Consider the following 26179-nt stretch of genomic DNA (forward strand, 5'->3'; position numbering starts at 1 on the left):
AACCCTTTTATGTATACACTTCAAGAGCTTCACTGGCTTCTCTAAGGCATTTTGTTCTCAACATGATGGTTCCAGACATTAGTAATCATGTCTAGGATTCCAAACTTAAATTCTACAAATTTAGATACACTCATTTAAAGCTATCTTTTTAATATTTCATGGCTCAAAAAGCAGTACTTATGTTCTTAGCACTTCTTATCTTGGTAATGTCCAGTCCTAAAAGTCTTATTTCTAAATTGAAAATTGACCCCAATGCAGTTAATCCATGTAATCATCTCATATTGAATGTAGTGCAGTCATGTGACAGTCCTGATTCAAGGATGTATTTGTCTAGTCATTCTTTCCTGGAAACTGTGCACATTTATCTGAATTGAGAAAAATTTTTATTTTTCTTTCAAAAAATTTCATTAGGGTTCTAGCTGTGCAAGAAAATGCTGAGAGCTTTTTTGGCCTGATATATTCTGACGAGATACTGCTTATGCTACTGTGTTCTAAGTTTACACATGACAAGCATTGACTCTGCATCTCCCTTCTGACCTCTCAGCATTCAGAAGTTGAGGACAGTGTCAGCCAGGGTTTCCTTTTGTTCCTTTTTGATTTTGTTCACCCCCCCTCACTCAGCATTTATTTGTTTACAGTTAATTCAGGAGTACACACACCTATTGAGTATTACACAATACACCCTAATGCCTTAACAATAAGTAAGAATGCTGGAGAATTCTCCCAAGACCTAAGCACCTAAGCACCTCAAACTTGCCAGCCTCATCAGCTCTACAGGGAGCCTTTAAAACAAATATCTTTTATTACAGTCTTGGAAGGTGGTCATTAGTCTTTGAACACTGAGGTGACTTCATTTCTAGCTGTCACACAAAGCATTCAACTTATATCTTGAACAAAATTAAGTGGTTTTCCTTACTTTAGCTATAAATATTGTTCAGTTTAGCTACTATACCTATCTTTTAAATTAACTACAGCAAGTACACAACACACACACACACACACACACACACTTCGCTATAATAACCTCAGAACATGGTAAAAAGGAATTTATGTATTTATAATAACTATCACAACCTTTTTTTTAAAAAATCAAGTATGCTGTTTTATTTTTCTTACTGTCTATCTCTCTCTTCCACACTTTAAATACTTAACTAACTCTTACCATATGAGTGACTATCAGATATTTAACCATCCCAGCTGCTGTTGTATCAATACACTCCAATTTGTCAGAACTTTGCACGATACATTTTGACATCACTTGACCCCTTTACTCACTTTCCCCAGTACAGAAGCCATTCTTCACTGAAAATGATGCCGTGTTCTTGTAATCTCAGCATTTAGTAAGGCAAGGCTGGAGAACTGCCACCACACATTTGAGGTCAGCCTTGTCTGTATCATCAGTTTCATGCTAGCTAGGGCTTCATAGTAGGCCTATTTGTGAGCAAACAAACAAACAAAAATAAAAAGATAAAAACCAGCCATACAAAACCCAATAGTAAAAACAAAACTATGTCACTATTTTCCAATTAATGTCCCCTATACTTTATCCTAAGGGTACAGTTCTGCCGACTCCAATGAACTTAAAAGCGTATTTTATCCTTTATTTAGTAATTACATCCTGCCCAATATCTTCCTCTATAACCATTCATTCAGTCAGTCCTCATCAAGACCCTGCTGCAGGACAAGCACTATTTAAATTGCTGAATATCTAGAGGAGTGAGTGGAGCAGATGAACATCTGCCCTGGTGGAGTTTATGTGCTGGTAGGAAAGGCAGACAATGGGTTGGAAAATAATAATATAGTGTTAGAAATGGAGAAGTGCTCTAGAAAAATAACAAGGCAATGTTGGTCAACATCCTAGAGAATGGTTTGAGATTTTAACTGGGATGGTTGTACAATGAGCAAAAGTAGGGGCCCTATAGCTGTGAAGCAGAGAGATGAATTTTCAGTTCTTAGTTTACTTTTGACCAGGGTAACACCAAACACCAGCCCTAAAGGTCTCCCTTCTAACAATGCCATTTATATGACCAGGAGATTCTCTTCATTATGAGTTCCTGTAAGTATCCTCACACCCTATCTGTCTGTAGAACAGGCTGCTAACCCTGTAACTTTAGTCACTAAGAGTATAGGCCATTTGTGCTGACTTAAGAGTTATTGAGAACCGTGGTAGTTTAGGGGATTATGTTCTCTCTGCTTACCTAATTACCTTCATAATTTAATCAAATGTCAGTCAGTGGTATTTAAATTGTACATTGTTCCTGCAATAAACTCTTGTTTTCCTTCTTGTTACATGGGACCATGATCTGTTTGTGGGTTTATAGAATTCCAGGGTGGGATTCACTGTGAAGATCACAAAAAGCACTCAGGACTATTAAGAGAGGGAACTGATGGTCCATAGGAAGAACATACGTGATGTCAGCAATGTCACCCGAACAGGAACAGTAGGAAGACTATTAAGAAACAGGTACAAAATGTAGGTGAGGTCAGACCCTGTGACATCCTTCATTGCTTTACATTTGACTTTGGAAGAAAATGCAAAACCTTTGGAAGAATTTAAACAAAAGAGAGAGAGAGTCTGACTTTAAGTTTTAACTGGACTGTTCTGGTTTCTGTGATGAGGCAAGACCACAGAAAGAAAAGACTAGGTAAACAGCTGGAGATGAGGACCCATTTGGAAGTGCAATTAGCATCTAGGTGAGAGTGACCAAAATTTAGTCACTAGGGTGACAGATTTTGTAGATAATTTAGTCAAAAGTGAAATATGAGATATGAAATAAAACAAGAGAATTCTTGAGTATGACATTCAGATTGTGAGTCGGGACAGCTACGGGACTGGGGGGGTTTACTGTGTCTTCTGGCATCAGTGTAGCTGGGCATCTGTTATAGACTCTCACTCAGAAATTGAGTCTTTTCATATCTGTGTACAACTTTCATGTCAGTCTGTGTCTTCAATAATTTATAAGCTTCTCTAAAACCAGCATTTCTGCAAGTTTGTTTTATCTTCTTAAGGATCTTAGTGTAGCCCTTGTACCTTAACAATTTAATTAATGTCAGACAGGTTTGTTTGTTTGTTTTTTGTTTTAGAAAGCACATATTTAGAATCTAATCCATATCCCCACAAACTGTGTGCCTGTAACTAAATTGAATTCCCAAGGCAATATCAACTATCTTAATTTTTAATAAAAGGAAAGACCTTGTGAATGACTATATGTTTTCTTGTCTTGTTAATAACTATGTTTTCGTGGTAGACCACTAAATACTAAGCAACTGTTTTCTTTGTTGTATCTTTAAATTGTGTATTCACTAAGGTTTGCTCACTTATCAGATGTCAACATTCAATTAAATAAAACTAATCTGAATTATCTCTATTTTTCTAGTAATGATATCTAAAACATAACCAACTAAACTAGAGGTTTGGTTTGTTTTCTTTGAGAGTGGTAAAGAAACAGATATTTGATAATATGTCTTTGGATATTATTGGAAATCTCTGAAACAATGTCTGTGTTCTAAAATAAGATCAGGGTAAGGATGACAAATTTAAATTAAACATTCATTTAATTCTCAACATGTTTTCTGCTGTCAGGCCATCTGTACACAATCTTGGCAAAAAAAAAAATCAAACTTCTAGGATGTTCATCAGGCATCTCACTTAGGAATTCAGGGCTTCAGAAAACCCTCTTGACCACTGTTGGGCAGTAAGCATAGATCACTGTTTTGGTAAATACACTGGCCCAATGCTTGCTAAAATTTTTTGTCATACAAATCAATGTGAATTCATGTGCTGGTTAAAACTAAAAGTGTTAGATGATGTTTCAACTAACAAAGAATAATTATCAAACACTTAATGAAAAAGTCTGTAAAACAGGTAATGGGTAAGTAGGTGTTAGTTCAAAAATTAGTTCATGGGTTGGTAACTCAGACCCTTAAGGATAAGTGTTAATTGAGCTTTGTTTCTAACTTCAATGTTACTAGAAATTGAATACACGTTGGCTTGCTCATGAACATCCATAGATTGGACATGGCAGTCTGTGTTTCTGCAAAGAAGATCTTAGTTACTCTGATAGCAAAAGTGTAGGTACCAGAGATCAAGTCACTTGAACATTTTTAGTTCTTCTATTAACCTGTTCTCCCTTTCTTTCTTTCTTTCTTTCTTTCTTTCTTTCTTTCTTTCTTTCTTTCCTTCCTTCCTTCCTTCCTTCCTTCCTTCCTTCCTTCCTTCCTTCTCTTTCTTTTTCCTTTAAATTAAAATAGTTCTGTGTTCTGTGGCTTTTTCTTCCCAGTTTCAGAACTGTATAGTATCTACTAGTGATTCACCACTAAGTCATTGTGCCTCTGCACAGGTTTTCCATGTCCAATTTATTCAACAGATTTTTTTCCTACTAGAGAATGCTAGCATTTCAATGTCTATTTAATGTGGAAAAGTTAAAAAGTAGTATTATTATACTCTTTTTCTTTTGTGATTGGAAGCACTAAGTCACTACACTGTGAACCATTCATTTGATAACAGTGTTCCGTGAGTGGTATGCCGGTAAGACTTAGGTACCACACACATGTCAAATAACTTGCCTCCGAGGTCTCACCAAGCAAGACTTTCCTCTGTACTGATGCAAAGCCAGAAGCATTTGAAGAAAGAAATTAGGCCTTTACTGAAGCCTGTTCCTAGCCAATGATTGTATCGCCGAAAGGGACTCGTTATTGATTTAATATTGCGTGTGTATATAGTGCTATGAGTGGCAGAGAGATTGCTCTAGAAGCTGCAAAAATAAAGGGGTGTGAGTGGGGAGGTTGCCTGTCCTGTGAAGCAGGCAGTGAAATGACAGTCCAGGAGGTGACAGCCATCAGCACTCCCATGGATGTCACTTCTCCAAGGCATTTCCTAATCCTGTTCTAGGACAGTGTAATGACCAATAATTCCTGCACCAAGATCCCTTAATAATGTCTTATAGGACAAATGTAATGAAGAAGTTTTGTATCTTTGTATGTGTGTAGAGATAGATGTATGTAGCTTTAGTGTGGAGGTAAGCATCTTCTATAACCTAAAGCACGCCACAAAATCAGATGCCCGACTCTAGAGTTGAGCACCTGGTTTCCTAGGTTAGCATGTTATCGTCAGTGGGTGCGAGAACATTCAAATGCTGGTTTTTATTGCACAAAAGGATCAAGGACCCAGAGGCAGAGAAAATTGACATATAGGAAGAGTGGCAACAATAAATCATTCCACGGTGTGCAGAGAAGTGGAAATCATCCCCATCAACCCTTAAACTGCTTTTCTGAGAGATGTACATGCAGTGGCAGAGGAAACTGATTAACCTTTTACTTTAAAAAGATTCCTCAGGCAAACAGCATGGTTAATGCTATGAGACGCATGGTGTTTAATAGCTGCTCAGAATCTCAGAAGAGTTAGTTATTACAGGAACACCACTGCTAGGTTATAGTCCTCACAAAGCCTAGGTATATCTCACTTTCTTCCCCTTGTGTTTTGTCAGCTTTTTCTTGGAAGTCTTTTTGAGCAGTTAAGTGAGTGAATGATTAGCTGAGCCAATAGGAAGGGGAGACATACAGAACTACAGAATATAACATCCAGCTAAGATGCTTGTCTATTGGATGGAAATCATTCTATAGCATGGGGCCTGGTCTATGGGAGATGCAAAACTGGTTCTTGCCTTCCAGTACCCACATCTAAGTGGAGCTAGATATCTAAATGATAAAAGGCAGAACCGGGAAGTGCCGTGACGTGACTGAATGTCTACTGGTTGGCTAGAAGAGGACAAGGAATAGCAGATAGCATCTGAGATGGTCATCAAGAATTTTGGGAAGGGTCTAATCTACGCTTTTGAATAGGGGAGCCTAGGATCAGAAGTATTCTCGAATAAACCACAGTTCTCAGTTGGAAATGTAGCTGAAGATCATGGGGATGTAGAAAGCTGGTCTAGGGAAAAGAATTTATATGTGACCTTTCTAAAAGATTTGACTAAAAAGGTGGGGAGACCAGTTTATAAATTGTCATGTGATTCCATCCAAGAGTTTGAACTTCATAATTGAGCAAATGGATGAAAAATCTATATTTAGGGTGAATAGCTGGGAGGCAATACTTAGAAGAGTAAATAAATTGAAAGCAAGAGGCAAGTTGGGTGCTGTTTGCAGTTAGACAGTGTTTGTACCTGGATCAGGATAGCTGACCTGAGAGTTACAGAAGGAATAATTTATCTGACCTTGCACAGGAAGAAGATATTTGATAGAGAGGTTGGATAAGAAGAGCCTAGCAATGTATGATTTTGCAAGGTTGTCAAAAAATAGATAGTTTGAGCTAGATTTCTTAATTAGGATTTTTATTGTTGGGATTAGAAAAAAATGTGAGGCCATTCATGACAAAAGAGAGTCAGACATCTCTTTGAAGATCCCTCTGTGTGCAAGGACTTCACAGTCACTGATTTCAAGAACAACTGAATTGCTCACAATTTTCTTGGCCAGTTTTCTTGGCTGGAGTCAGATAATATACTTAGTAGGTCACTGCTGCTGTTAGGATCCTAGAGAATCCACTTACAGTTAAAGGTACTGGTTTGCAGTATCAGGCAACTGCCTAAAGAGAGATATATGGAAAAACACACTCTCATCCCTGTTGGCTTTGCCTATTTTTATTGCATCTTTGAAGATAATGCTTTAGGTTAAGTCTGGATCCTAGTGGCAGAAAACCCAAAACTGTTGGCTTAATCAGAAAAGTCAGCTTATTTGTCTGTCCTATGAAAATAGGAAGAGCTCAGAGCTGGATGAAAGGTTACCTGTGCTCTGTGAAATCTTAGTAACTGCTGTGTCCTCGAGCTCAGTTGTCTTCCTCAAGGTAATAGATTCCCTTTTTATGGATTGGGGTGGCAACTTTCCCATGCCAAAAAGCAATATAGAATAAAGGGTTAAAAGGAAAGATCCCAGGAGCTATTTCATAATATTATTGCTTTAATAGCTTTGGTCAGGATCTCACCGTACATTTTGGTTTTTTACCAACATATAAAGGAGATGAGGAAATGAACCCTTCCTCTCACTGAACATGGTTGAACTCAACCCTCTACCAGATGAATGAAGGGAAGAATACATATTGGGATAAAGTTTATACCCCAGGTCTTCCTTGTCTGTTATTAACAGCACCATAGAGTCAGTAAGTTAAATGTTAGCATATGAACCACGGTGCTCATTGAAAAGAACTGTGCAGATGAGATGAAGATTAAGGGCCATGAAGTCATGTATGAATCCAGAGTTCCTCAGATGCAAAAGAGAGCATCAATGTCTTCCTCTTATTTACTGTAATGTCTTAAGTGATTGATATATTCAACTTACTGAGCAATAGTAACTAACACTTCGGGACCACTTGATAATGAGTGCAATCAGCTCTTACTATTGAAACTATAGAGTGAAAGAATTGAGTACACAATTGCCAGCTTCTATGCTGTACCTCTCTACAACTTGACTTTCCCTATTGAAAGTAAGCTGAGATATTCATGCTTCACTGTGAGTAAGGGAGAGTCTTAACAAATTGTCTGAATTTAGCTTAACAAATATCTTGGATTTTACATGTTTCCTTGTGTTTCATGGACACAGCCCTATAAACTCTTATCTGTACTGTTTTTGTAAACTCTTACTTATTCATGTTGTTTTTGATTAGGAACAGATTTATATGAATACATCCCCCTTCCTGTTGTTGTAACAAAAATGGGAATCAGGCCATTCTTGGATGGATAGAGCTTTGGTGGCAACATGGAGTGTATTTGTTATTTGCCTATAAAATGACAGACAGCTCTGAATCTCAGAACTAATGTCAATCAAAGTGGAAAAGTCTGGCATGTTTCTCATTTAGAACTGGTGACAGGAGAATGGTGGGTAAGAAGCACAGCTTGATACTCCAACTTGGATGTGACAGTTTTCTTGTGATTACAAACAGCAAAGTCATTGTATTGAGAGATTTTTTTTGTGCCAACTCTTAAATGCTCTTTTGCTTCTTTTTCTTTCCTTCTCTAAGCCCCTCCTCTGTTCTGTGGCTTTTCTTTTGTAACTCCTCCAGACTACAGCTTTGTTCCCCCTTCTTCCACTCCTTTCTGGTCAGGTACTGCTTATTGCTTTTATATGTCGCTGTCGCTACAACTTGCTTCTGTGTGCAAATACAATATTTTGGCTTCTGTGTATGGCTTCCCATGTAAACTCATCTCCTCAAATACAATCTGTAGTGTTCATTACCACCATGCAATTCGCTCTCCCCACCATAGAGTCATTGTTTGCTATGACATTCCACGTACATTTGTGTGTGTGTGTGTATGTGTGTGTGTGTGTTAATGCCATAAATTTCAATGTGACATTATGCATTTTACCATGTGTCAGTGTGGAGAGGTTGGAGATGGGTGAGGGAATGGAAATTTAAAGGGAGGTGAACTACTCTGAACAACCCTTCATCTTTTTTGAGGACTAGAAGTCATAGTGGAGAAAAATCAGTTTTTGTGCATTTCCATGAAGAAAATTAAAAGGACCCAAAATCTCCACCTCCCTTCCAAAGAGAAGAATAAGAATCCGTATGCATTTCATAAAATGAGGAGCCGTGTCCACTGTTTCTATAGCTCTTCAAAATGTCCAGGCATTTTGATCTGAATTTCTGTCATTACTTGGAGAGTTAAATGACTATTTATATGGCATGGAGGCTAGATAAAATACGTTTTCTTGTGGGTTTTTTAAAAATTAACCTGTAAGTCCCTATAGAACATAGAATTCTGAAATAGACCTTAGAAGTCAGCTAGTACAAACCTTTCATTTTATAGATGAGAAAAATGTGGCCTAGAGGGTTTGAGAGGCCTGTGCAAGGTCACACAGTCAAGTCTACAATTGGGTTTCTCCATCACAGGGGTGTTTTTATGTGCACTGACTTTAAGAACAGTGCCTTGGCAATGGGACCATTTTCAGGAAGGAAACCATTAAAGAGGTTTGTGTCCTGAATGGTAAAATAAAATGACCTATTTTTACTCCCTTTACAGTTCTGAAATCTACAGTATTGCCATTCGTTTATCTTATGATGGACACCTGGAGACTTTAAAAAAGGCTGTCATTACAAAGCCATGAATGATAGGCCTGAGGTCCCTGTTGCCAAGTGGATAGACTGTTCCAGGGTGGTATGGGTCATTATGAGCTACCTGGGCACCGGGAACCGTTATAATACAGATGGATGGTGTTTCCATTTGTTGCTTTTTCTTACACTTAAGTCCCTTTACCATTTAAGATTTATAAAGTCCCACCAGTCTCAGGGGAGCTGTTCGAAGAATCAGAGCACATATAATTGAAAACACTTTATGGCCCCCACAGAGCAACAGGTGGAAAAGTTACTACAAGGCCTGTTATGAAGCACTAGAGACCAACAAACATGAACAACCTGACTAGAGGTTTCCTTTCAGACAAGGCTGGCTCCTCTCCTGCCACCAGGGATATTAAACAAACAGAAAACCAAGCAAAGCAATGGTACCTTTGTGCCTGGATTTTGGTTAGACATTGCAGTAGTTAACCATTGACTGGAAGTCAGTGTTTGCATGAGAAGAAGAAGTTCATGTGTTCTGTCAGTGAAAACTCATGTTCATATATACAAAGTTGTATATGAATAAAAACTGAGTTGATCCCTACATGGTTTAAACATAAAACACTTGGCTGGGGAAGGGGGTGTCACTTACTTAGAAGTGACGAAATTAATTTCACATACTTTATCAGAGCTCAGAATTGTGTTACTCAGAATTTAGCCAAAGAAGTTGCCAGGTGAGAACCAGAAAGCTTCGCCCCAGAGGTTCTATTGAGAAACAGAGTACAGTACCCTCAGTTGTAAGTTTATGTTAAAGTTATCTCAAGTTCATTCACATAGTCATTTCAGTTTGGCTTTGCCTTGACAGAAGCTTTATGAAGAGTGTCAAAAGCAGAACAGTGGTTATTTAACTGTCTGGAATGAACTTGATCATACCTGATGGGGTTGAAACAGCAACTGCACTGCTTTCAAACTCCCGCTGTCATTGTCACTAATCCATAAGGAAGTTGAGGCTCTGCACCAATGGCAATGAGTTAATTAGGTTCTGATGGCTGGATGCAGTCAACCTCACACTGACTCAGACTCTGCCTTGTTTCATTACAGTGCTAAGTCCCAAAGTACTGGGCATCGCCATCGCTCGGTATGACTTCTGTGCAAGAGATATGCGGGAGCTTTCCCTATTGAAAGGAGACATGGTGAAGATTTACACAAAGATGAGTGCAAATGGCTGGTGGAGGGGAGAAGTAAATGGCAGGGTGAGTTGTCCCTTTGATTGCGTCGGTTCTTCATGGAGAGGAAGGCTGGACAGTCACTGGCAGCTATCATGTTGTAGACTTGTCCTTTCAGTGGTCTGGCTGACAGGGGCTGGAGGCATGCATTATTCAAAATGGCTTGGATCAATACAGTAGGGGCCCAGAGTTGACTGGCCTATTGGAAGAGTTGAGGAGCATTTCTGGGTTTTGTTTCTTTCTTTGTTTTATTTTATTTTGTTTTGTTTTGTTTTGTTTTGTTTTGTTTTAGTAGCTAAGCACCAGGGCATGCAGTTTATATAAGCATCAAACATTTCCAAAAGCTCACAATCCCACTTGGAAAGACTGGGACAGAGAACCTCTGTTCTTCATCTAGATCCTGTCCTACAAAAGAGATGAGAATCATGATGCTGAGCCCCATATAACCCTGATATGTGTCTTTATTTGTGAGCTAGTAGATTCAAGCCATGTTTAGACTCATTTTATTACTTGGTTGCTATTACTGTCTCTATGAGGCCTAACGTAGCTGTTAAGCCATTCTTCCTACAGTGAGCATAAAACCCCAGCATAAATAGAGTGTTAAGAAAAGGAGGAATTCTGTCTGTAGAATCCTTTGAAGCAGTAGAGGTGTTAATATGTCTGTTCCTTCCTTATCTTCCATAGGTGGGCTGGTTTCCATCCACATATGTGGAAGAAGATGAGTAAAGTCCAATCCAGTATTGACCCTGCACTAAAATCTCAAAGACAACATAAAAGAAGCCTGCACGCCATTATGAGTTAACCGAAGTGTTTAAAAGGCAGCATTCTTGGCTGTTCAACACCTTCTTTTTTCTCTTCCTAAGTCTTAACGCTGGGATTTGTAAAGATGCTGGTACTGACAGATAAATGGCTTGCCTAGAGCAGTGCAAGAAACAGCCTGCCAGTCTGTCATTGTCAGGAACCAGGGCAAAACCAACCGCTTTTCTTTCCCCACCAAGAGTCCTGCAAACACACCCATCGGATCAGGTTTCTCTTACTTCATTGGGCCAGACATCATGGATCCAGCCATTAGGAAACGCTTCTTGCATATTTACTTTGTTCTCACAGTTTTGGATGATACAAAGAAACAGAAGTTTAATTTTGCTTTTTCCCAGCATGAAGAAAAAGTAGAGTCTGCCATCTGGGAAAGATCCAGCTTGCTGGAAAGATCCAGCATTTCTTGTCTTAAATTGTTCAACAGGTGATTCACTGCCTGGCAAACACGTTTATTCCCAGATGTTACTCATGATAAAATAAAAGAGGCTCATGCTCAGGTTTGCATTATAAGTGATAAATTACGGAGAGGGTTTTAATTATTCATTTGATGTCCTGATTATATTTCCACACTTCTTTATAAAGAAGAAAAAAGAGAAGCACATGAAAGGAAGTATCTTTGTATTAAAGCCTCACAGCTTTCATGATTTCATAGGGTGTTTTGGGAATGTCATGCTTGACAAGGGAATCATGGCCGGGCAGATCATGCTTAGTTGCCAGGAATCCCAGAGAGGTAGAGATGTTTACAGAGACAGATCAAGTTCTGTAATCAATCCATAGGACATCTCTGTATAGCTACAATAGCTATTAACACAAGCCTTTTTCTTCCCTCTAGAAAGACCCAGGGCATATTTGCTGATTTCCACTCTTTTCTTTAATAGTAGCACAGAAGAGCTTTATTGAGGATTTGGGAAGAAAAGCACACTGAGTCCTTCATTTCTTTCTGAGACAGATGGAAAGGCACCTGATTTCTGTGCTCCCCTGGCTCCTCTGTTTTCCCTTCTGAAGCCTCTCCAGCTATGTCTTAATCTGTAGGAAGATCCACCTTCAGCATGTTTCTTTCTCCAAGCTTTCACTGTGTTCCACGAGGAGTCTAAGCATCTTCCTCTCGAGATGCATGGAGTCCCTAGTTGAGGCTGACAAGTTAAAATACTAACTCAGCCCTTCCATGGTGGAGTATTTCTTTGGTAGCAGTAGCTGTGTTCTGACAAGATTCAGAAAATAGTTCTGCTTGGGAAAAAAAAAAACAGGTATTTTTGTCTTAGAAGTGATCTAGAAGCTTCTCTTGTACGAGATTTTTTGGTCACCTCTGACATGAAAGGGCTGAGACAACCTGTTCTCTCCCATCTCACAGGAGTGCCAGAACCTGTTTGGTGGACACATCTCCCTGGAAGGGACCCCTTGGGGGCTAGGACGTCTCATTTAAATAGGCTCAAGACCTTTACCTCAGAATTATGTAAACTGTGATTGTGTTTTAGAACAATTGAGCTTTTGTATATGTGTAAATGGTCATGAAAATGTATTTTATAAGATGTCTGTACAGTCGTCATGTGCTGGCAAGATCTACTCTTGAAATGGATTCCTACCTATAAGGTCTTATCTGTGTCTTGGGGATGTTTTGTCTGTTAGTGTTGCTATGGAGAGTACAGCTTCCCACGGATTGAAACACTCCTGTGTACAGTATTGTAGCATGTATTGTTTATTTCAGTCAATAGACTCCCTGCCTCACAAGTGGTATGTGGTCTTCCTGTTGCATTTCACTGGCCTCAGAGTTTCATAGCAGAGGATACAAGAGCCTCTTTTCATGACATTACCAATGATGACTTTGTCTATATTTAATACTTTGTATTGGAGATTTTAAATACCACAATCTGTGTAGATTTCTAATACCAAAGACAGACATAAATGTTTTCCATAGACTTTGTCTTGCCTGTCTGTAGCCCTTGTGTTATATGGTGAGTTAGGATAGCATTTTACTTTGTAATATTTTGTAAATATGTCAATAAAATAGTTACTACTTGCATTAAGAGTATTTCTTTTTATTTATTTGTGTGTTTTCACGTGTGTGGGCACATGAACATGTGTGGTGCTAGGGATAGAAGCCAAGATCTTCTGCGTTCTATGCAAACAGTCTATGATTTCCTGAGGGCTGAAGATTTTTATCTTTGATGGTTTTATATCATATATGCCAACCTCATAATTAGCTAAGGAGTACTAACCCTAATTTTGGTTGGGGTTAGTTCAGAATCGCTATCAAAATTATGAACCGGGAACCATAAGCCGTACTCTGCATTTGCAAGTAGCATTTATTCCATATGCTATTGAGGTGCTACATGGTGTCCTAAAGCCCTTGTGTGCAGTTAAAGCTACCTCATTATCCTGCATCATCTCTATTCTCATGTGTGGAAACTGAGGCATATTATTAGGTTACAACATTCCAGAGGTCACATGGCTGGTGACATGGGCCATCTGGCTATTGCCAGTATAATCATTACCCGATTCTTCCACACTTTTTAAGGGAAAAAAATTAAGAGTATTTTGAAGCTCACATTGCCAAGAGAAAGCTATTTGATAAAGAAATAGTGATATAGATAGCTGCAAATGTGTACAGAATTCAGAATTATTCTGCTCCTCCTAGTCCCTAAAACCAACTTTGGTCATCATCATCACTGTCATTATCAAGTAGACGATTAGATAGTTACGGTTTAACTTTTTAATTCCCTAAACATAATTCAGACTCATTTATTAGATTGAAGTGGAAAGTTTGTGGGTTCTAAATGAATCCCTCTGAGAAGGGAATTGAATCAATTGATGTCCCAGGAAGACAGAGTTTCTATATCAATTAGATCTAGGTTCAAACCCTAGTTCTGCCACCGACTCTCCAGAGTAAATGTTTCCTTATTTATGATAAATAATAATTATATGAGAGCTGAAGAAGAAACAGCATAGATATGAAAAAATGCTATTTGTAGGAACACTGGTGCATTGTATGTATTCAAAAATAATCTTGGTCTCTCTTTTGCTTCATGGACCATAAAACATGTACTCAGATGCTAAATTATGAGCTTGCTATCTTTGTTCTGAGTACAATGGAGAGTGTAGACTTTGTTTCTTACGCATAGCTTAATTGTCAGCATTCAAATGACAGGCCGACTAAAAGATATATGTTCCAGAAGATTAGTATGCAAAAACACAAACAAGCTCAGATGTGGCATTCATTAGCTCCACATACTTTTAGCTAAGAAGGCAGAACTTTCACCCAGCTCAAACTCCGTCAAACTCTCTTCATGTGTCACTTCAGGTTGCACTGCAGCTAGCTTCCTGGGATTGTTTGGACTCTGATGGGGACGTGATATACCTGTCTGGGCTCTGGAAGGCACTTTTTCTTAGTAATGCACAAATGTCAGGACAGAGGTTACAAAGAACCCCCTCTTTCATTAGGTCCCATTGAGTAGACCATATTGGGGGGGGGTGCTGTGACAGAAAAATGAAGTTCCATTGAAGCACTCTAGATTCTGACTTAGTCAGAAAATTCTAGAACTTCTAAGCACAGTGTGACTGCAATTAATTTTGCAGGCACATGGCCAGATGGCAAGAACTCTGGGTGTCAAGTTAGAGTGCACATAAAGTCACCTCATATCCTATCTCATGTGTCCTGTGCAAGATGAATTCTAAAATAGCCCAGTGTCCAAGCTGGGATCTGGCTTGCTCATGTCATGATGATAAAAGGTGCTTGGCAGGGAAAGGCTTAGACCTAGATTTCTTGACTCTAAGTCATATAAACATTCTCTAAAAAACCTCTAAGCACTCTAAAATCCTCTAAGATACTTTTGATTTTCTAGTTCAGTGGTTCTCATCCTATGGGTCCATGACTCTTTAAAGGGTTGATTTACCCTTTCACAGAGGTTGCCTATCAGAAAACACAGATATTTACATTACAATTCATAACAGTAGCAAAACTACAGTTACAAAGTAGCAAGGAAAGTAATTTGATGGTTGCAGGTCACCACAGCATGAGGAGCTGTATTAAAGGGTCTCAGAATTAGAAAGACTGAGAACCACTGCTTAGTTGATTCTACAATTCCTCTGGTTTTTCTTCTCAGAATCACCCTGTAGGAAACTGAAGAATGTGTTAATGAGTGTGGCTATCAGTAGAACCTAACATAAATCCTGGGTCTGATCAAAGACTACTTGTGGATTTGTGTGTGCTCTGAATGACCTTTTCGGAGAAGGGAAGGATAACCAGTGTGCACCAGCCATTTGGTGTATGCCACTTTATTCATGTCCCAGAATCATTCTGAGAATCCATGGGAGATTGAGCTAGTCATCTTTGAATCATAAAATCTCTAGCTCTGGTTAAGAGGGTCTTCTTATACGAGAGCTCTTTATTAAGGCTCTAGACTGTTTCACTCTTTCACATGACCCACCTCTCTGTCTATGATACAGCAAATGAGTGGTTAGGGATTTAAGCTTAGACCCAGCCTAGCTGTCTCTACCACTGTCTAGGGTTGCAAACGCTGCCCACATTGCTCATCCTTCTGCATCTCCCATATTATAATAGGATGGCAGCAGCAGCTGACTGGGGAGGACTGGATAAGGTAATATGTGTAAAACGTTTAAGAGAACCATCTGGCAGATATGTAGCAAATAAAAGAGATATTTTTAATTGCAAATTGGCTACTATTTTAATATACACATAAAACTAAGTGTTACAAATTTAAAATGTTAACATAGATAAGGACATAAAAGTTCTCTTTGTGGTTTTAGCCTTTGGAAGAAACATCTTAAGCTAACTTCATATTAGTAATCCCTTAAAAATTATGCACAAGTGGAGAGCCAATCAAATGCTCTACTAGAGCATAGTGTATCAGTTAGCTGCTGCTAGGTAACAAATCACTCCAAAACTTCACAGCTGAGGACAGCATTTGCTATTGTACAATTTCTATGAGTCAGAAGCCAGGGAGTAGATTAGCTGATTGTTTTCAGCTCAAGATCTCCCACGAGGCTTCAATCAAGGTGCCTCAGTAGCCAGAGCTACAGTTACTTCCTAGCCTAGCGGGGGGGGGGGGGGCGGGGTGGGGGGGAGGGGGGGAAAGCATCCTCATCTTCCCTTGTATAGACTTCATGTGGTTGCCTCATGATGTGGCAGCTTACTCCACCCAGAATACGCATCCAAGAGGGCGTAGGGCACACTCAATGACAGCTCCTATTTTTACAATAGTCTCAGAAGTGACACCCAATCACTTCCACACTGGCTTATTAAATCCAGCTCACTCTCCAGGGAAGGGATTACACGAAGACAAAGAGTTTCTTAGAGGCCTTCCAGGTGGCTGCCTACAATAGACAGGTGAGCTGAAATGTCCTGAAGTACAATAGAATGTCTGGATGAAAGACATGGGTCATTTTGAAAACAATTAGATAAATCTGTATTTTAGGTCCCTTAAGGATTCCTTTGATCTATATCTACTGAGTAACACACCCACCCAAACCATTTTCTATAGAGGTTCGAGGATGAATCAGGTGGGGAGATCTCCCCCAGGAAGACTCACTTTTTAGTTCTTCCTCATTTAGGAAATTCCCTTCTTGAGATTCAGAGTGTAGGAAGGAGGATAGTTCCCAATATGTAAAAAGTGGGCTCTGTTTTGTATGCATGAAAAGGAAAATGGACACAGTGGCTGGGCGTGCCTTGGAATGGGACCACTTAAAAATTAGAAGTTCTTCAAGTTACTGGAAAAATCACTTTTTTTTCTCCTGTTTAAGTCAACAGACATGGTTTGAGTTCTTTCTACTTACAGTACAGACCTAGGCTTTGGAACACAATCCCAAACCTGACCCAATTCCTGTATACAGGAGTAAACAGGAATAAACCAGAAAAATACAGAATGTAAGTGACTGCTGAGTATTATTATTGGGAGGTGGGGGAGAAGAGCGCTATTTGGCATAGGTGACCAAAAATGTCTTTATGATTGCTTCCCCTGCCCCAGAAACCTAATTAAAGTGGAAAAGGGGAAACAATGGGAATACATGAGTGCTTAGTGTTTAGAGACCCTCAGGGACCCAGAGCCGCTAGAGAAGAAAGATCTTTACAATGTGTGGTTGGAGGAGTAGCCAAAATGGCATATGTCATAATGAGAGTGATAGGAATCACGGGAGGGACTTAAGGAGGTTGTAAATGAGGTGAACTCATTGACATTTCAGAGAAAATTCATGGTGGAAGTGGAGCTAGACTTGTGACATCAGCACTGCTAGCATTCCCTCAAACTCCTGCACTCCTAGGGCCTGCACAGTAGTTCTAGAAACTCGTCATCTGTAGGCACATGTGCAGAGCCTGCTCCTCGAGGCTCCCTTTCAGTTTCTTGGCTTGTTGCACTACAGATCTAATTTGTACTGTGTGTGTGTGTATGTACTTATGTGTGCATGCGCACACGTGTGTATAGGTACATATGTACGTGTGCATGTGTGTGTGTGTGTGTGTGTGTGTGGTGTGGATGCAGGTATATGTGCACACTTTCAAATCCCCACTTTTTTTTTTTTTTTTTTTTTTTTGGTTTTTCGAGACAGGGTTTCTCTGTGTAGTCCTGGCTGTCCTGGAACTCTCTGTAGACCAGGCTGGCCTCGAACTCAGAAATCCGGCTGCCTCTGAGTCAAGTGCTGGGATTAAAGGCGTGCGCCACCACTTCTTATACAGTTATAAAGTCACATAGAATTAGAGTCCCGTACTACTCCGTTATGCCTCATCACAATGAATTGTGAGAAAGCAGGTCAGATTTGAGAAACCAGGAGGTTGCACTTGGACCTCTGAATTTGGAGGGTGTTTCGCAGTCCAATGTGTAATTATCCTCTTCCTTATTTATTTTTTTCTGATTCATAGGGAATGTTTTTAAATGCTGATATTTTAACAGATATCAAAAGGGCCAAAGCGCTTGGGAAGAGAGAAGTGAGCCTAAGAGAGGTTTTTACTGATCAGAATGCAGGGAGCACCTGTCAGTCTGGCTCAGCCCCATGGGGATAACCAAAGGCTTAGCTTTGGTAGGTAAAACTAGCTCTCCTGGAGACAGTGCAGCTCTACTTAAGTATTGCCAGCTTCTCAGGATAGCATCCCCACTAGAGAATTACCTGTTTTTAACACCCTATGTGTCAGGATCTCGCCCTCACTCGCCAGTAGGGGACAGCTCCTAGGTTCTTTTGTGTGAGTGAGCTCATTAGGAACAAGCACCCTGTTTAAGTGAATTAATGAAACACTCCTAAATTCTGTGCAAATTGGACCTGCATAATATGTGGAAGAGGAAAAGTGTGCTGTGGTTTTGCAGAGAGGTGGGAAATGCCCTCAGCATTTATTACACTTAATGATTAGATATTGTTGCTTACTGGTTTGAAGAAGAAAATTTGCATTAATAATATCTGAAGCGATGAATATAAATTAGCGTTGAAAAAAATGTTCCTTTTACCTTTGTTCAGTTTACTTGGTCTACTTATTACATGATTTAGTTGTTTTTTTTTTAAATCTTGTTTTCAAGGACCTACCTGAAATAGGTATTGAATGGATATTGAGGAGAGACAGACAAAAGAAGAAAGTGGCAGATAAGCCCTCAATTAATAATACTGGAATGATGCATTTAGCTATTTAACATCAGTTCAAAGCTGAGGAACAGAAATGCCCAGAAGGAAATCTAATGTTCCCTCTTGAGACTTCCCAGCACAGGCCCAAATACAATTCAAACCATGCAAGAGAAGAAATGGGGCCATTTTCTTTCTTTCATGTTGATAGTATTTTCTTTTGTTTTCTCTTCATGGACTTTCATGATCACGTGGCCAGCTATTTTTAACACAATTAGTTGCAAGCTTGTTAGGATATACATTTATTACTGCCTGCAGTTCTGCAATACAACTAACAAGGAGACCAAGAGGCACAGAGATGAGGAATCCAACAAACCAGGCCCGGTTCTGCCTCTTCTGCTGAGAAGCCAAGAGGCTGGGAGGAGAGGTCCAAACCTCTGTGAAGCTGTTTCCTTCTTCCTAGAACCAGAGCACTAACTTCAGTAATTCATGTTCCAACTGTTCTAACTCACTACCATTGATCATCAGCCCACTCAATAGACAATTTGGCTGTGGGTTGTTCCCACAGAACTGTATTTGTAGATGGAACCAAGAATTGAGGTACAAATAAAACTGGGTGGACAATTTTAAAGGGCAGAATGTTTGAATTGCTTTCTTCTGAACACCAGCATCTCTTCCCTCTCACCCCACTTCTGCAAGATCTCACCTAGGCCAATGACTAGGAATGGTGCTACCAGCAGTAAACTGGGCCCTCCCTACCCTCTCAGTTAATATCAAGTCGATTCTCAGAGATATGGCTACAGAACAACCTGAAAATATAGCTCCTCAAGGCTCTTTTCAGGAGATCCTAGGCTATGTCAAATTGACAGCTAATGCACGCTAGGACATCTTGATGCAGAATAATAAAGACTATTACAATAGTGGGGAAAGAAACAGGATTGTATCTGCTCACTCAAAGTATCATTGCGGCTTACTTGGTAGAAGCTTCACTAATGGGAGACAAGGGTGTAACTAGGGAAACAGAGTAACCACTACTGCATAATCTGGGCAAGAAGTACCCATGCTTTATAACATATCATTTTCTTGGCTATGACATAAATACAGACGTATGGGGAAAAGAAACATTGGGAGTTTTTGTTTTTTGTTTTTATCCATTCATCATGTTATCTGAGGATCCAATGTTAAGTTTTATTCAAGCAGGGAATCTCAAAAGCATGAGACAAAAAGAAATGTTATGTAAGGGATGCCAACATTTTGGCTTATGATACTTTCTTTGTGCCACAATACTTGGTTAATTGTTAGGAGCTGACTGAGGGCAGGGGGATGGTAAATAAATTGATCCCTTTTATAGGTATTAAGCTTGACTTGTCTGTTCAACATTAAGTTCAAATGTCAGGAAGAAAACTTGGAATAGGTTTGAGGCAAGAGGTTGCTGTAAAAGAAACAAGGAAGTGCTGTATATTTGAAGTCATGGGATTAAATGAGGTTTTTTGTTTTTTTGTTTTTGTTTTTTTTTTTTTTTGCAAATGATTATGAGATGAGAAGTAATCTAATGAAAACACTGGGGTACTCACTGTATGGAATAGGTTAGCAATATTTCAGCAATGGAGAAAAATAAGTAGACTGTCTACCAACTTTCCCCATCACACCTACTCATCTGCTTATATCCTCAGCTGTTGCTATGGGAACTGTGTCTGTGCTCTGCAAAGCCCAGCTCTTCTCTTACTCACGGAGCCTATTCCCTCTGAGCTCTAGGATACCAGTGGCCAATGGTCCTCTCTCTATTTTGCAATTCAAAGTTCATTTTTATCTCCAAGTCTTCCATAGGATACACATACCTCTTAAAATGAATTAAAAGAGTAGCCCCTTTGTCCTCTCCACGGTTGACATTTATCCTCTAAATCAACCCCCCCCCAAACAGTTGCTTAAGTTGCTGCCATTGATTTCTGCACTTTCGCTATCACTCAGACTTGCTCCCCTCTGACTTTGGTTTCAATATTCTGTAAAACCTTCTTCCGTTTTCAAGCTTTTCGCAGTCACATCCAAAGGTCAGCTCTCAGCAGCATTTAAATTGCTGATGATCGCTTTCCTTCTAGAAAATGCTTCACCTAGCTTCCCAAATATCTTGTTCTTATTCTTTTTCTCATCCATACAAGCTGTTATTGGCTGGCCTTTAGAGATGTTCAGTCTTGCCTGGGAACATCACTGAGTTGGGAAGCACCTAGGAGATCATTAAAGTGTTCTTCTAGTTGTGTCTGTTAGGGAAGACATTTTTTTAGAGAGAATTAAAAGGTGTAGGCCTGACCTGAATCTAGTTGTTATGGTTCCATAAGCTGGAAACCTGAATAGGGTGGGGGAGGAAACCCCCTAACACAGACACACATGCTTTGCTTCCTGGCACCATAAAATAAACTGCTTTGCTTCCTCACATCCTTCCCGCCATGACATTCTAGAAAAATAACATTAAGAAACCCAAAGCTCAGGGAGGGGGGAGACTAAGCAGGATGTAAAGTGAATAAACAAAAAATAATAAAGAAAAAGAAATCTAACAGTCTTAGTCTCATAGAAGGCATTACATTAGAGACCAACAATGGTATTTCAGAAGACAAATGGAGACAGTTTCTCAAGAAACTGGTGGTACTGGGATGCTGAACAGAAGTGAATTAACCACTGAATTTGGCAATATTCAGTCTGATGCTGAATTTAAGTGGAGAAATAGAAAATAAAATATTTGGAGTGAGTTCTAGATCACATCATAAGTTCTAGAAAGTATAGACAGGTCCTGACAGAACATTGGGGGGGGGGGCACCAGCTCTTACTTTTTCTGAAACACCTTTCTATGTTCTTTGTTTTCCCTTCCCAGTTTTGATGCATTCCTTAGCAAAGAACTACTTTTTTGCCCTGTCTAAGTCACTTCTCATTTGTCATATTCCTTTATGGGTCTATTTTGTTTTTCTCCACAGCATTAGCATGCTATAACTGTAAAGTTAGTATTTAGAACAAATGTCTTCTGGTTGTTCGCTGTTCTATTCTTTAGGCTTCACTAAAGCTGCTTGGGGGCTCTCTGGATTGGGTTTCTAGAACATCACTGGCACAATAGTCTGGCTCTTTGGAATAGAAGAAACCTCTTTCTCTGAGGTGGTGCTACATTGAGCCACATCAATCTGGTAGAGAGAATTACATTTTTCTGAATTGCATCAGCTTTATGATTCCTAAGCAAAGTTGCTAAAAATAGGGTTTTTGAAAAACTGAAGTAAAGTTGGCATCACAGAAGTCTTTACAGCCAAGTGCATGGAAAGGGGACAGGATTAAAAGCACCAAGATGACTCTAGCTTGTTCTCTCTCTCTCTCTCTCTCTCTCTCTCTCTCTCTCTCTCTCTCTCTCTCTCTCTCTCTGTCTCCCTCTCTCTCTCTCCCCATATTCCGCCCTTCTCCCCTAGCTCTTGTGTATGGCTAATTAACTTGACTCATGGGTTCAAAAGCCAGATCCACAATCAGTTATGGATCCACAAAGGTGAAAGCACACAGAGATCCTCGCCATTTTTGTAGTCACAGCAGCCCCATGCACTTCCCTGAAAGCCAGTGTTTCAGGAGAACTGGCCAGTAACTCCCTTTCCTTTCCTTCAACATTCCAGTTTTCAATTTTCTGTAGAGTTTTGTACAAGTGTATAACGTTCTAATTTTGTAATAAATTTCTTATACAAAATAATCAGAGTGTCTCTAGTTTTCTAATAAAAGTTTGATTATCTAGATTGCTAAGCATGGACTCTGTTACCTGAAATTCTATTCTTTATGGCTGATCTAACCAGGGGCTCTGATTTTGTCCAACCTATGAATAGCAGGGATTTTCCTTGAGTGCTGAATGTGGCACTATGCCTAAGGATAATTACCTTGCTCTCCGTTTATATTGGATCTTTTCTATCATGGAAGGCAGAGCTTATTTGTTTTGGAAATCAGATTACTCTAATCTAGATATGGTTTTTCTTTGTGTTCACAGTACTTCTGCCAAAATCATGATCCAATAGATTTACAGAATATCTTACCCCCAGTTCACAAGGGAATATTGCTAACCATGCAATTAATTTTCTAACAAATTAGGTATAACAATAGTCTATGTGAATATAATTTCCTTGTACCACCATATGTGAAAGCAGATGACCTGGTAAATCTAGACACTCATTTTTGGCTGGCATTTCTGCAGAAATGAAGTATATATCCAGTATGTAGTGCATATACTCTGAATCATGAGCCAATAAGTATTATTTTTCCAGTGGAGGTTGTAGTGGTTTGAATATGCTTGGCTCAGGGAGTGGCACTATTAGAGGTGTGGCCTTGTTGGAATAGGTATGACCGTGGAAGAACTATATCACTGTGGACATGGTTTTTAAGACTCCTTCATCCTAGCTTCCTGGAAACCAGTCTTCTAGCAGCCTTCAGATGAAGATGTAGAAGTCTCAGCTCTTCCTGCACCATGCCTGCCTTCATGCTGCCGTGCTTCTGCCTTGATGATAATGGACTGAAACTCTGAACTTGTAAGCCAGCCCCAATTAAATGTTTGCCTTTATAAGAATTTCCTTGCTCATGGTGTTTCTTCACAGCCATGGAAACCCTAAGACAGAAGTGGAGCCTGTTAATAAAAGTAGATTACTAGAGATGAGCATTAGAAGATGATAGCACACCCCTGGCTTTGGTGTGTGTTCTTGGCTTCCTATATGCCCCACGATGATGAATTCCCACCAGGAGTTCTCAGCACCATGCCATTCCCTAACCACTCTGAAGCCATGAGCCAAACATTGCTCTGTCAATTATTTTATTATATCAAGAGGAAAAGCAAATTATAGAAATTATATCAAGGAGTGGAATAAGTAATGCTGTGAAGAACCTGACGGTGTGGTTGTTTGGCACTTGAAAATGGTTTGTGATAGAAGTTTGAATGAGTTTGGAGATGCACACAAGAAAAGCATTAGGATGCTACACAGTCTATTGAATGGAGGGTTCTTAGGAATTTGAAAGATAAGAGTTCTAATAGAAATAGGAACAGTAAAGATATTTTTTTAAATTCAGTTTCAGACAGGAGCAAGGTCTTTCCTTGAAGATGGCCTCTAGAAAATTCTTGTTATGTTGTGGAAAATAATCTGACTATTTACTTATTTTATCCTGAAATTTTGAGCGAGAGTGAGTTCACGAGTTATGGACTAGTTAGAAAGATGCATCAATGGTTTAGTGCAGTGCTCTTCAAGAGGACCTGGGTTCAGTTTCCAGTGCTCATACAGTAGCTCTCCACTGTCTAAAACTATAGGTCCAGGGTACTCAATACTTCCTTCTGGCCGCCACAGACACTAGCTACACATATGATGTACAGATACATATGCAGGCAAAACACCTATACACATAGAATATTTTTGTAAAGAGTAATTGACTAGCTCATTTGTGGGAAGAAATTTCAAGAAAGCACGCAGGTATTTGAGCACTTGGTTTCCAGTTGACGGTGTTCTTTGAGAATGTCATTAAACATTTAGGAGGTAGAATATTGGAAAGTTCCACTAAGGGTGGGTTTTGAGGTTCGAGAGAATCATCTCATTTACTGTTTTCTATGTCTGATTCCTGTCTGTGATCACTGGCTTCTTACTCCTGTTGCAGTGTTTTCCCTGACTCAAAGTTGCCATATTTTCCTGCAATGCTGGACTCTATTTTCCCAAAAACTTAAGAGAAAATACATTCTTTAATTCTTCTCTCTAAGATCATTTTCATTATAGTATTTTGTCATAGCAACATGAAAGTCACTAATACACTGCTTTATCCAGGGTTACTGGGGAAAATGTGGACAAAAGCAGAAGAGGATTTTACAAGCATGACATTTGACCTGAGAAGTAGTATACTTACATATGTGGACAAGATGACAGTAATTATTAACAAACTTGGTGCTGTTGAAGGGAGATAGTACACTTTGTAGAAGGACATTAGAAAAAAAATTTCTTAAAGGCAAGACTGTACTCATGAAAAGCTTTTGAGTATAAAAATACAAACTCATTTGACAGTCTTTCATTTAAAAAGAGAGATTCACCAACTAGAATGGGGACTATCCCAAAAGCTGTGGCTTATATGTGGGATATGTTCTACTAGCTGGGCTGCCTTGTCTAGTCTCAGTGGGAGAGGAACTCGTAGCCTTGCAGAGACTTGAAGTGCCAGGGTGGAGGGATATCTAGAGGGTTCCCAACCACTCAGAGGAGAAAGGGATGCGGGAATTGGGGAAGGATTGTGGGAAGAGGTGACCAGGAGATGTGCAGTAAGTAAAGTGAATAAGTATAATAAGAAAAATTAAATAAAAAAGGAGGTTCACATTTCAAATAGGTCAAAGTAAGAAAGTATTTTTATAGGTGTGGCTATGCAAGTTTTCAGAAGTCATTGTAACTATGATCCAATGTGGTCTGGCTACATATTTGAATAAATATATAATATTATTACATGATTATAGATTTATTTATTTATTTATTTATTTATTTATTTATTTATTTATTTATTGGTTTTCTTAGGGTTTTACTGCTGTGAGCAGACACCATGACCAAGGCAACTCTTATAAAGGACAACATTTACTTGGGGCTGGCTTACAGGTTCAGAGGCTCAGTCCATTATCATCAAGACAGGAGCATGGCAGCATCCAGGCAGGCATGGTGCAGGAGGAGCTGAAAGTTCTATATCTTCATCTGAAGGCTGCTAGTAGACCAGCTTCCAGGCAGCTGGAGAGTCCCCATGTGCTACAAGTGGCAGAGTCTTAGAAATGGAGCTGACTCAGCCTGTTTAAGTTCCTATCATGACACTATAAGATCCAGACCCTGTACATGGAGATGCAAGTGTGCTGTATTGGGTTTCAGTCTTGCTTTCCCTGTTATCCTCTTATTGCCCCTTTTGGAATGGGAAATATTTGTCACGTACCACTATGTACTAGAAGTGTGTAATTGAAAAGAATACAAGAGTTTATAGATAAAAGTTCCCCTTGTGTCTCAGAAAAGACATTGAACACTCAGTACATTATTACTACATTAGATACTAAAGGCATTTTTACATTCCGAACTGGCTATGATCCCATTTGAACCACAAGTAGAAAGTTTGAATGTACATTTTCCCCCGCAGGGTCACATTTGAGGAACTGGTTCTCTAGATGGTGGCACTTGGTTTATACTGTCTGAATTTGAATTGGTGGGTGGTGAGGAGTCCATCAAGCCTTTAGAAGGTGGACTTCTAGCAACATGCTGTAAGTAGGAGTGGGGTTGAGTGTAAGAGCCTTAGGCTTGCTTTGTTCTGTCTACTTTCTGATATATCTAAGACTGCTGTGTGAATCATCTCTGCCACAGCTTCCAACTCCCATGAACCTAGCAAATCTATTATACCAGGCCTGCAGTGACGGGCCGAAACTGAGGCTAAAATAGATCTTTCTTCTCTTAATTAGCTTCTGCCAAGTATTTTGCTACTGTAACACAAAAGTAATGTGTACATCTTATATGTCATCATATAAGCCACAGAATAACAAAATAGGCATGTAATT

General features: G+C 39.4%; 1 protein-coding gene across 3 annotated transcripts in view; it reads left to right on the forward strand.

Annotated features, from left to right (window-relative positions):
* Positions 1 to 13102, forward strand: part of Vav3 (vav guanine nucleotide exchange factor 3) — a 321021-nt gene extending 307919 nt beyond the window's left edge. The window contains exons 26-28 of one of the 3 annotated variants that reach the window (XM_034500278.2): positions 8009 to 8092; positions 10142 to 10293; positions 10951 to 12487. In XM_034500278.2, the coding sequence (XP_034356169.1) occupies positions 8009 to 8092; positions 10142 to 10293; positions 10951 to 10992 (278 nt within the window). In that variant the 3' untranslated portion in view covers positions 10993 to 12487. Of the gene's footprint in view, positions 1 to 8008; positions 8461 to 10141; positions 10294 to 10950 lie in introns of those variants that run through there. The other 2 variants (XM_034500279.2, XM_076933154.1) reach the window with 2 other exon arrangements.
* The last annotated feature ends 13077 nt before the right edge of the window (positions 13103 to 26179 follow it).

This window comes from Arvicanthis niloticus, chromosome 4 (genome assembly GCF_011762505.2).
Source record: "Arvicanthis niloticus isolate mArvNil1 chromosome 4, mArvNil1.pat.X, whole genome shotgun sequence".
NCBI lineage: Eukaryota > Metazoa > Chordata > Mammalia > Rodentia > Muridae > Arvicanthis > Arvicanthis niloticus.